This window comes from Dysidea avara, chromosome 12, assembly GCF_963678975.1.
Source record: "Dysidea avara chromosome 12, odDysAvar1.4, whole genome shotgun sequence".
Lineage (NCBI taxonomy): Eukaryota > Metazoa > Porifera > Demospongiae > Dictyoceratida > Dysideidae > Dysidea > Dysidea avara.
In genome coordinates this window covers 21,349,360-21,362,345 of record NC_089283.1, presented here as the reverse complement: position 1 = coordinate 21,362,345, position 12,986 = coordinate 21,349,360, and the positions used below count along the sequence as shown (strand labels likewise).

Below are 12,986 nucleotides of genomic sequence, written 5' to 3'. Positions count from 1 at the left end.
TGTGTCCCAAACTTCTTATTATTTTGTAACATACTGGATTGTCCCTTGAAATGCACAAAGCTGTATTGTGGGCTGCGTTAGCTACTTCAGACCCATTATAAATAACAACTGAATAACAAGCACTTACGAGAATAGCACGCGATAGCAAGTTCACCAAGTTCACCACACTGATTCATCTAGCGTTGACTGCAAACAAACGTTTAGGCTGAATTCACCGAGTTCACCAACTGTAAATAAACACTACTGTAGTTAGAGGTGTCTTAAATTTAAGATAGGGTTCTAAAAGATTGCTAAATAAATCAGCAATTAGCGTAGGCGACGTTATTATCTTATAAGCTCGCTTATGGAAATTAACTCACCACTTCCCAGAAAAACGGCAGGTCATAATCGAGCGAAACTACTCCATATGTTTAATTACATATCAAAGATTGTCCCATGAAGCGCAATAGTGAATGAATCTAACTTTGAGAAAATTGCTTATGGTGGTTCTTGCAAGAGAGGTAGAATTCCAAGATTTGTACTGAAGAAACTTAACTAGCCAAGAACTTGTGATAGTAAATCCAAGGCTGTGGAACTAACACAGTCTAAGATATAAGCATCAAAAATGGGTGGCTCGCGCTAACGAGTATGCAAAGGAGAAGGAGGAGAAGAATACGATGTTTTCAGCAAAAATTCATGCGGTGTTACTAAAATATTGCAGGGATTACTTAAATATGCTTATATAATAATATACCAAAGGTTTTGTTGTATCACGAGGTTTTTTTTACAAAAGAACAGTTTTAAAGGTAGGTTTTAGGTGTGCGTTCTATTAGAGTTAGTCGTTCGTGTAAATAACTCATGGTAGTCACGCGCCCAACTTTCCTTGGCTGCGCGGCTCACTACCGTAAGTCTTGATCCCTGTACTTCAGTCTACATGTATAACCATGACTGAAGTGTATGGATTAAAAATCCACTAGTATATCTGCAGGTGTAGGTAACCTCTCTTGTTACACTACTTTTTAGCTAATCCCTGCTTTTTTAAATTTTGATTCCTAAAATTCTTAATTTTTCCTTCTACTTGTTTGTTTATTTTTTGTAATTATGACTAATGAGCCAACGCATACTGCATCAAAAAGAAAGAATGGCACCAGGCACGCCATAAAATTAATTTTGCATCCCAATGCGTACCCCAATAATCAATCACTGAAAAGGTGAAGAGGCCATTATGCTTCATTTTCAGCTATGTCACAACGTAATACATGAAGAAGAGTGAAAGAAGTTCCTCTGTAATCAATCCAGTCACTATGGAAAGTACAGACGATTTTCGTTACAAACATAGGGAAGCTAACACTAGTACTACCACCATGAATTGACACCTTGAGCTGTCAGCTAAAAGAAATGGGACACAAAGAAGGACAATGGTAAGTCCATGTTGTGTGAACTGTACATACTGTGGTATGCCAAAAGGCACCAGTCAAGCTGAAGTGACGTTTAACAGTGAGAAAATTAAGCCTGTAGTCTTAACCGTTATTGAGTTATGTTTGTCTGAAGGCGTTAGTCAGTCAATTATTCAGTCAGCAGAAAATTCCACTGAATAAATTTTTAAAACAATTCGCATCAATCTATTGGAAGCATTTCAGGTTGCACTGAATGCACTTTTGGGCTTGGTTACACCTAACCAATACTATCAAGGCACCATGAAGGTACTGTGAGGCTGGGTTTGGCTGATGTTTTTGGCCAGAGAAGCCCAATCCCTAATATACAGTACTGATATTCCCTACTATAATACAGCTGGATCATTAATGAACTTATCATGCAGCTACTTATACATCTTACAGTAGCATAAGCACTTAAATAATTTGTGGTGTCTAAATACACTCCTCAAGGAAAGTATGATACGAGGAATTAATGCCTCACTATGGGTTCACTGCTTGAAGCAGATGATGACCAACATGATTGAAAACAATAGGAAAGATACGGCAGACAGTCATTGGATGCTCGAGCAATGTGGTGTAAATGGTGGCGCGGTATGATGTATTGTTTAGCCTCTAGTCTCGTAAATGTGGTCAGGCAGTGAGGCAGGTTTTACTGATTTTTAAACACTCAATATTTGTGCTTTTGTAATACTACATTTGACGTTAGATAGACTAAGACGCTTTGGTTCAAGTGCTTTTTTTGTCACTTACAATATTTCTATGATGCCTTTCAACAGCAACGTTTTGGTATTTTCAAGATCCACACTAAACAGCACTACTAACTATTTGAAATTTGGTAATAGTCTGGTTCCTTATGGATTTGCAGTGACACCGCAGATTAAAGCACCAAATTTGGTACAGTGATTCCTTAGGATGTATAAAGTGGGTGCCACCACGAACTCACCCTGCACCCCTTTGTACGGACAGCTAATTTTGACAATCCGCAAAATTAAAACTCATTACATTTACTATATTTATCCCAACCACATTCCCAAAGGTTAATAGTTCCTGTTTGTGAATGAGTCGTCCATGACATCCCATAATAGTTTTATGAAATATGTCTCTGTAAAAGATACATGGCCTAAACAAAACTATAAGTTTAATGAAAATTGCTAACATGGCTATTCATTAAGGTTTTTCACAATAATAGCTAGTTATACTTATTTTCTATCAAAAGCAATGTCCATGTTTCCACTACACTGACTGAGTACTGTACACAGAACACCAGTTGCTATATAGCTAGCTATACATTTATTTGCTAATGTGCATATACTGCTGTTCTGTTATTGAAAATCTTTATAGAGATGACAAAATCAGATAAGACGGAAACTGGCGTTCTGTGTACAGTACTCAGTCAGTGTAGTGGAAACATGGACATAGTATTATTGTGAAAAACCTTCATGAATAGCCATGTTTAAATTTTAGTAATTTGAATTTTTGCTAAACTTATAGTTTGTTTAGGTCATGTATCTTTCAGAGACATAATATTTCATAAAACTATTATGGGATGTCAAACAGTCATGATTTTGCCACAACAGACCCTAGGACTACCAAAGGTATTTGCGCTATTAAAAAATCATCTAATTTGAGGTTCTACCTTTATTGTAGGTGATGTCTAAAAGAATGAAAGTTGCAAGATAGTTGCAATTATTGCTTAGAATCCAGTGAAACTTTGGTGCCCTACCATGGCACCTACAGTTACTTCTACTCAAAACTTGTAACTTGTGATTGAAAAAATCAAAGATCTGCTTATCATAGACCCCACACGGAATATATATTTAAATCATGAATATAATTATTCTAGTTAGATGATATCACTACTGTAACAGTACATATCATTGACCACACTGTGCTGATACATTTCCTGTTTATCCCTAATAAGGCAAATATCACTGACCATGCATTTGTGATATCATATTTTATTTACTGTAGACATTTAAATAAATGGCTTTATGTTTTTGTTCACATACTCATATAGTTTATACCATAATGAGGAAGTTTTGATGGGAAACTTTCTTGGATCTCATGGTTTGGCCAAATACCATAAAAGTTTCCCTGCAAATTTCATTACTAACTACCTGTGATGAATATCTGTAGGGTCGGACCCTAAATTAGCTCACATAAATAAATCAGCTTGACTATGTGGAAGTGCATGTATATGTGTATATGTGGCCGAATTAGGGAAAACTGTCGATCTACGCACCACAGTACTTTTGTAATAAAGCACATTTAAAAGCAATGGGTAAAAATGCAAGCTCCAGAAAAAAAAATTATGCAAGATTTTATTGCCTCACCGGTTGGTAAATTAACATGCCAATGGATAAATCCTGGGCATCATCATGTTTGCCTGTTCATAGGGAGTTCACAAATCCTTGTTTATCTCCATACACAGGAGGGTTTCTGAGTTACGAGGAGAAGCATTAAGATGGAATTTGAGGAATGCATGAAAATGGCTGGTTTTTGCTCAGCCAGTCACATATTATTGTTTTTCCCATGTCTTAACTACCAAACAGGTAATTATATCCCTGGATTGGAAATGTGTCATGTGCCCATAGATTTTGTTAAGGACTAACAAATCATCTCTGGTTTACCTCCATGAAAAACTTTACGAAACTGCTATTAGCTTTATGTGACTTATGGTAATGGCCATTTTGTGTATACAGGCCAGAAACCAAGATGCTGTAGATGAAGCATTTTCATGGCTATAATGCAACTCTGACAAGCTTAGTAAATAAGCTGAAGACTTCTTTCACAATTTTTAGTGACCAGTGTTCCCAAAAACTAGCTATAGAAGTAGTTCTGAACATTAATGTTTATCCATCAGATCCAGTGATATTATGTGGCCTGACTTGTCTGAACATGAATACGTACACCTTTTGTATTGCTGGTAAATCACTAGATAGCGTAAGAGACCGTAAGTTGTGCACCTTTTACATTGCCGCTCATAACATCACTGTATAATGCATCATCCATACTTGATACACACATCTAGTGCTTCATGGACTACCCAGTGGTACTACTGCCCAAAGGCAAGGATAGTTGCTCTGCATATTATAAAGCATTTTGAAAACACCAAAAGTTGCTGAATGTCGCATAGTGATACTTTATGAAATTTGATCCATTTTTTGTTTCATAACTTATTTTATGATGGCCTGAAATTTTCCATGAGTGTAACTACAGTATCTGGCTACATTTTGATATTAAGAGCAAGTTTATCAGCGTAAGGAGTGAAGTGTTTCATCCATATCAAAACTTATGTAAGATATTTCAGATTTCCGAATAGGTTATGCCCGTTTAATATAAAATAACACCGTCTTCTAAACAAGGCGCCATAACTTCCGCATACTGTGGTTGACAGAGACAAGGTTTGTTTTACCAGATTTGTATGGTCGGAGTTTTATTAAGCATCCTTCACTGCGTAGAATGATACCAAATTTAGTGAATTTGGTTGAGGATAATAACTTGTAAATTGGAATTTTCCCACCGAGATAATTAAATTTTCCAATAGGTTAATGTATGGAGCGCATATTATGTCATCATCAGCAGTAAATAACTGTTGCTATGGCAACATTTATGGCAACATTTATGGCAACATTTTCCCCATTTGTACGGTCGACATTGGATAGAGAAATTCAAGGGCTTTCTTTTGCTGCATGGTGTGCTGTAGAGATTTTGTGAGTTAAAGGTTGTAAATAAGCCTTTTCCATAATGACACCAGAACAAAAAATGGCAACCTCTATTTGGGGGACTCTAATGTTTTCAAGTACAGGTGATATTGGGCGACAAATGAAGATCAATCGTTTGTGTGATTCAGGAAGAAGATATCAAGCTAAAACTAACAGGTATGGGTATAACGCAGCGAAATAAAATCGTTTACGTGGGTTTTGAAAATTTCGGCTGGTTTTGAAGGTTGAGTAGAAATAACGTTCCTTTATATACGTTGTAACCATGCCTGGTAACTTGGCTTCAATATCATCCTTTATTAACAACTAAATGGTTCATGAAAAACTAGTCATCATAGGATGCAATACTCGAAAATATAAGAGTACCCCAAATAGAAAACCGATGTGACGTCATTATGGAAAAGGCTTATTAGTGTTTTTGTATGTAGTGTAAAATACATGCATTTTTGAATGACAAGGAATGATGAGATTTTATGATCAACCTGTTTTACCAAGCTGAGGTTTCAAAAAAGGTATTAAACAGATATTAGATGCATAATTCTTATAGTTTAAGGGTTTAACGCAGTGTTTTGAAAACTTTTACTGTTAGCCACCTGAAAATGCTTGATTTGACAAATCCCATACATAGCTATATGCATTTTGTTTGCTGGCGTGTGCGAAGGTACCTTTTCACAAATCTGGTCACAAATTCAATAATAAAATAATAGCTAAATGTGGCAACACTCACTTATTATTTTTAATCAAACACATGGCACTACAATGCCTGTTGAGTTGAGCTATGTGAAGTATCCTAATACCGCCATCTTTTTCTGCCCCTAGTATTGCTTGATTTCCTAAAAGTAAAAACATAGGCATCTAGTAAACAGCCAGCTAGATTTATCCCACACAATAATCTACTACATCAAAATAAAATTATAGCCTACCTTCGGCCATGACTCTAATAAAAAACGAAGATGTACAAAAAAAATAGGAATGCAAGGTGTGGCTTTATTGGGTGGCTGTATGTACCCTGTCACTCTATTTCCGATTCGGCTTTCTCCTCAAAGTCAAACAGACCAATAATCCGTAGTTACGCGCAATTCGTACTGAGTACACTCTAATATCTACGAAGTACGATGATACAGACTCGAGTCCGCTCAACCACAAAATTACGAAATAGCGGAAGCTGCATATCATGTGACCCACGTACAAATCGTCGCAGCAGAGCATCAAGAGTGTCAACCCATGGTGCGTCAGTATGGCAAGCGATTAGTAGCAAAATTAAAACGTACTTACAGCACAAAACCTTACCTTGAACGTCACGTTAAACGTCATCTTTATCACGTCGAACGTCCAGTCCCTCACTTGACATTTAAAGATCACGTGAGTTGTCTCAAGGCTGAGTTTCTAGCTATCACATGATAAAATCTATAATGGAATGGCTACCGGTACGGCTATTAGTCACAATTTAAATGGATGGAGCAAGAGGTTGCAAGATTAGTGGGGGAAGCTGAGCGACTGTATGGGTAGTTACGTAGATTACATCATCATTATTATTATTATCAATTTTGTCAAAAGACTGGGTTGTACAAAAGGACACACCTGTAAACGTACTCCCCACAAACAAATACATACATACATACATACAATTAAAACAACACATTACAAAAGCAAAGATAATATCAAATACAGGTAGCTATTACAAGAACAAAAATAAAAACAACATGATACAAAAACAAAACATCAGAAGACTGGAGACCTGTTCCAATTTGCTGCACATCGTTAGCAAAATGTTCAATTAGAAGATGATTACAAGGTGTCTTTACAAGAATTAAAAGATTGTTTAAGATTACTGCAACAAAAATGGAGCGAATATGAAGACATTCTTAACTCATATCCAGCAAATGCATTCCATAGTTTATCATATCAGACTCCTGTGGTCAGCTCAAGCCCAGGCCTTGGAAGACCCAAATTTCAGATAAGCAAATACCAACTCGAATACCTCAATTCAATTCCTGAGAGATGAAGGCAAGCTTTATCAATTGTTGTGCTGTACCATATTACTCACTCATTTTGTCTTGCCACACTAAAATTAATGGTGTGTTAGGGTCCTGCTTAAATTTTACAGGGGAGGGGGGCTCCTGAACCCCCCTCCCTATGCCCCTGACGTTGCATCTTCTGTTTCTCAAAGTTATCCTACACTGCCCAGTGGTGGATCTAGGAATTTTCAGAGGGGGTTTCAGGTTCAGGAAGTTTTCAATAACTGTGATACCACTTAGCTATATATATAGTCCAGCTGGGGTTGTTAACTCAGTCTTATAGCTCAGTGGCCTATAGCTACATAGATCTATAGTGAATCATAAAAATCACTCCAAAACATGTTGATCCAGGCCTTCTGCAGAAAGTTTTGAAGCAAAACAGCACTAAAACGATAATTATTTTTAGGGGCGCTTAACACCCTTCAACGCCGTAATGCCATATTTTCAAAGGGAAATTTGGCCAGTAAAAAAGGTCCCAATGTGATACACTATGCATAACTGTTGGTGATCTTATCACTCACACGAATTGTAAATTAATTAGGGGCGCGCACACTTTTCAGAGGGGTTTCAGTTAAAACCATTGCAACCGCCACTGCTGCCAGATACACCAAATCACCCACCTTCATCATTTAATTTTCCACAACGTGAATCAGGGGCTAAAAAAGGGGCTAGTTGCGGCCAAAAAGCTAGTTGTAAATGGTGATTTGGCTAGTTGTAAAAGTCAGACTAACTAGCAAGCTGCACCACAGAAAATAAAAGTCAAAAATTACATACATGTGCTGTGCATATTTACAGGGATTTGACTAAAAGTACCTCAAGATCCAGTCTTGAGATTACCATTTTCAAAAATTTTCCACTTGTGGTCCACTAAGATTACAACTTATAGTTATGGTCATTTTCACAGTCCACTATTGATATAAAATAATTGGCTTACAGTGGTGTAGCCAGAAAAAATTTTTTACCGAGGCAAAGTTTATACATTGACGTAATTGAGAGGGTCTGCTTGTGACTCAACTGATTCACAAACACTTTCAAACATGGGTGGTACAGCATTTGCAGGTTGATTCTCTGGTTGGAGGGAAGAAACTGTTTCAAAAGACTCTGTGCATTTTTTTACATGTCATGCTCCAGCTTAGTTAATGCAACAGTATGCCATGCTTCAATTATTAGACTTGTACTCAACACACACAAAAAAACTGACTTACTCCGGAGACATTTTGAGACTTTGAGTGGTCAGGCCATCCATGGACTGCAACGGAGGTCATAGTCATGCACACTATACTTTTTATTGATCTGATGCAGTGGCTAAAAAAAATTTTTTTTTTACAACTAGCCCAAACCTGAGACCGGGGGGGGTAGTAGTACATGTAAACAAAAAATTTTTGTGTGTGTTTGAATAACCTATTTTGCATGTTGTGTTCTATATTGTCACAATTATTGTGTAGCAAAATGTCAGTGAAGGGAATGATTGAAGAGTTTTCAGGGGAGTGTGGGAGCATATTTACCTAGTTGAAACATAATTGTGGTAAGATTGAATCTGGAAGCAATTTGAGATAAGTGACTGAGACCTGGAACTAGGAAATAACAAACAAACCACATACAAGCCAATTCTTTAGACCACGAAGTGGAAAATTTTTGAAAATGGCAACCTCAAGACTGGATCTTGAGGTACTTTTAGTCAAATCCCTGTAAACATGGCAGCACAAGTATGTAATTTTTGACTTTATTCTTTTCTGTGGTGCAGCTTGCTGTTTAGTCTGACTTTTACAACTAGCCAAATCACCATTTACAACTAGCCCTAAAGTCATTTACAACTAGCTTTTTGGCCACAACTAGCCCCCTTTTTTAGCCCCTGATCTGATGTGATATTTAAGTCAGAGATATCTCTTTTATGAAAGACTCAACTACATGTGCTAAGTATGTCAAGCTAGGGAGTCTGGGGGAATGCTCCCTCAAGGAAATTTCTGAAAATATATGCTTTGAAATGGCATGCGAAGGCTATTTTCATGATATACATGATCAATGGGCTAAATGCAATGCCATGCAGTTGATTCATTGGAACACTTTTGAAAAGTAATTTAAAGACAATTAACAATGTAAATGATTTAGACCAAGCAGTGTAAGAACACTGGCTAAAATTTACACTGAATGCTCTATTAGAGTATATTACAATGACTGCTCTATTAGAGTATCTCGATCTTTTTCCGCATACAAATTCAAGCATCTGAAAAGTGGTCCAGGACTGTATCACCATGGGCTCCGGCCTGCTTAGTACTACAGCCATAGATTCTATTATGTGCGGTACAGTAATGCTGCATAGTATAAACGTTTGAGCAGGGCCGCCCAGAGAAATTAAGGGGCCCAGGGCAAAGAGTTAAAGTGGGGCCCTTCACCCAAGTTGTAAGGTGAAGACCAAAAAAAAAAAGGTCACAACCTGCTGGCAATGATAATAACTACCCATCACCAACCATATCTCCTTATCTATAAGCTTGCTACACTGCTCCTCTGAAGAATACTGTGACTGCTCTATTAGAGTATTTAGATCTTACTGCTCTATTAGAGTATATCGATCTTTTAAACAGGTATTCAGGGGGCCCTTCATGGAGCCTCCTGGGGCCCCTTTCAGGCTGGGGCCCGGGGCAAAATGCCCCAGTTGCCCCCCCCCCCTGTGGGCGGCCCTGCGTTTGAGTAGAATATTCGGGGTGCCAAAACTCAGGCCTGCTCAGCCTGAATTATTGAGCATTTTTTTACCGAGGCAGCTGCCTCGGTTGCCTCAATGGTAGCTATGCCACTGCCTTAAAATCTTATTAAACAATAGTTTGATCTACAGAATTGGCTTGTACATTACTGTAAGTTTGTTTTTAGTTCCAGGTCTCAGTCACTTATCTCAAATTGCTTCCAGATTCCACAATTATATGTTTCAACTAGGAAAACTATGCTCCAGGGGCGGATCCAGAGTTTGGAAAGAGGGGGGCACCTTTCTGAAAAACAGTTGAAGACCAAAAAAAACTTACTGAAAACCAGTTGAAGACCAAAAAAAAAAAAAAAAAAAAAAAAAAAAGGTCTCGACAATAATAGCTAGTTATCCTTACCAACTATCACGTCTGTTATGTAAAATAAAATCCTATTTATAGCTTCATAGGTAAGCTACACTGCCTCATGAACATTGTGACTGCTTTATTAGAGTAATTGACTGCTCTATTAGAGTATCTCGATCTTGTATGCAATTTCTTGAAGGGGGGGGGGGGGGGGGCATTTGCCCCAAATGCCCCATCCTGGATCCGCCACTGTGCTCCCACACTCCCCTGAAATCCCCACTTCAATTATTCCCTTCACTAACATTTTGCTGCACAACAATTGTGACAATATAGAGCACAATTGCAAAATACAAAGTAATGTAACAAAAGAAAATTTGTTTATATGTACTACTACCCCCTCCCCAAGTTTGGGCTAGTTGTAAAAAATAGTTTTTTTAGGCACTGACTTGAATGAATAGTATTAGAATCTCACACAGTCAGCACACATGATGATTAGCTAGATCCTACAATCGATTACTGTAATAATATATTGCTCACTGCTTACAGGAGTGTGGTGCTACATTAAGTGCAGCACCTTTGTGCTTTGAATAAATAGCCAGTTGCGCCATACATCTGATATAACATCAGTAAATGTGACCGAATTTTGGAAAATCACCCATATGCATGGCACATTTGACACCTAAAATATTTAATGATAAAATCACAAACTTTGTAGTGCAAATCTACTTGTTGATGGTTTTAAGCCATTCTCAATACCTTAAATTACAAGAAAATTTTTCAAAACTGTGCCCTGCTCTTATTAGCAACCCACTAAACATGAAAATTCTAATTATTTCATGCACGCCCATATGGGTGATTTTCCAAAATTCAGTCACAAATAAGCACATGTGCAAGGTCGTCCATGCACTGATTGTATATGCGAATGGAAGCTGGGATTTAAGTAAATGTTTGAGATAGCTTTAGCTTGATTGAACACCAAAATTATTGGTCCGGCCGGACAGCTCCTCCGGCCCTGGATACCCATGGCTTGATATACCGATAGTTATTATATATATATATCAAAATTTGATATTATGATTTATTTGGCAATTGAATCATGATAACCAATTATTGACAAAATTTCGTTCTACACTAATTTTTTTCTATTTATTTTTTCCCCTTGCATTTTTAAATTCCATTCTTTTATTATCCAGCCCTAATGGCACTCCATTTCACCCTGACGCTCTAGCTATAACTAGTTTAACAAGTTGAAAACAGAGCCTATGTAGGCCTACAAAACACCGCATGGATTGCCAACACACATGTAACCCTCAAACAGGGGCATTAACAAGAAAGCACTGCAGCCTAACTAGCCTAAGACTGAATACACTGCAGGGAGTGGGAGTAAGAGAAAGAGTCTAACTCCCACAGAGGACTGCCAGGCAACAAACTGAACAAATGTAAAAACATTCAAGCATGCATTGTGGTGACAAACAGAGAGTTGCTCCAGCAGATGATGAAGGGCAAGACCACAAGAGATGCCACTCTTAATTGGTGATTGTTCTAGCAGCAATGTCCTGTAACACAGGGCGACTAGCAGTTGACCACAATCTTGAAGATTTAACCACCAGAGGGAAAAAGACACCACTACCAGCCTGCACAAGTTCATCATAGTGAGCATCCTTATCTTCCTCTCCTCTAGCAACAACCATACCAGCTGAGACTGCAGAGCGACCCGACAAAGATTCCTTCAATTTCAAAGTATACAGACCTAGGTCCCATATACCAAGTCAGCAGGGTGAAAGACGTATCCAAATGGAAGCCAGTACTGGCACTGGTGTTCTTTGTGGCAGCCAGTGTTGTCCTGAACTAATTCATAATCATGATCACTAGGATTTCCTTTAGGAGGAAGGAATTTTTGTGGGTGACTATGGAAAAGTCTGTATGATAGCTGTCTACCCTTGTCCAATTATAATAGTTCAAATAGTGAGCCTACTTGCTAGCTGTAGTTAGTCATTTATGGCTGGAGTGTGTCACAAGTGTTGATTTTAGTGATTGAGTGAAACCAGATCCTATGGCTATGGTCACTTTCTGAAATTGACAATTTTGATAATTGTTGGGCCACTATACTTTTCAAAAGTAACATATTACTTATTACTCATTACTGCACTTGTTACAGTTATAATTACACTACTTCAGTTTAAAAGTAACTAGTAATATATATTACACAATGCATAAAAGTACTTTGTTAGGTAATAATATTACAGTATTATTATATAGCACTTAACAGTGACCAGCACTGAAGGTCTGACAGCAACATGTGCTGCAGCCTTTGGATTACCTAACCTAATTTCAAGGACTTAGACCTAATGACTTGACCTAGTAACGTGCTAGTTCACAACATGAAATTATTCAAGCCACATACAAATTGCTTATCAAGATCATCTTTCTTTTCAGTTAGAGTGATTAGCAATTGGATTTCTTTACCCCAATCAGTGATTGACTCCAACTCTCCTCATCAATTTAAGAATCTGCTGGACAGACACTATAGTAATATAATGTATGGGTATAGCTACCTAATTGTGTGTATGATTTGGATGTACAGGCTACACCTCTATTCAAAATTCACAATTACAATTAGTAGTAGTAGTAGTAGTAGTAGTAAAAGCTTTATAGTGCAATGCATAATGATACAAACAGTAGTTATAGCTGCATGAGCAAAAGTTGCACTAAAGGGATCTGGTAACAAGTACCAGACCCTGAAGTTATGTACTTAATTACTTATAATAACTAACTATTGTGTGCATAAAAGTT

The 12,986-nt window shown here is 37.6% G+C and overlaps 1 protein-coding gene across 6 annotated transcripts in view; it reads right to left on the bottom strand.

Annotated features, from left to right (window-relative positions):
- LOC136240576 (glutamine-rich protein 2-like) overlaps window positions 1-6,502 on the bottom strand; it is a 31,020-nt gene extending 24,518 nt beyond the window's left edge. For 2 of the 6 annotated variants that reach the window (XM_066031581.1, XM_066031583.1), the window contains exons 1-2: window positions 6,061-6,298; window positions 5,865-5,970 (exon numbers count right to left, since the gene is read on the bottom strand). In XM_066031581.1, coding sequence (XP_065887653.1) covers window positions 5,865-5,970; window positions 6,061-6,070 — 116 coding nt within the window. In that variant the 5' untranslated portion in view covers window positions 6,071-6,298. Of the gene's footprint in view, window positions 1-5,864; window positions 5,971-6,060; window positions 6,299-6,427 lie in introns of those variants that run through there. The other 4 variants (XM_066031586.1, XM_066031584.1, XM_066031582.1 and 1 more) reach the window with 3 other exon arrangements.
- Between the last annotated feature and the right edge of the window lie 6,484 nt (window positions 6,503-12,986).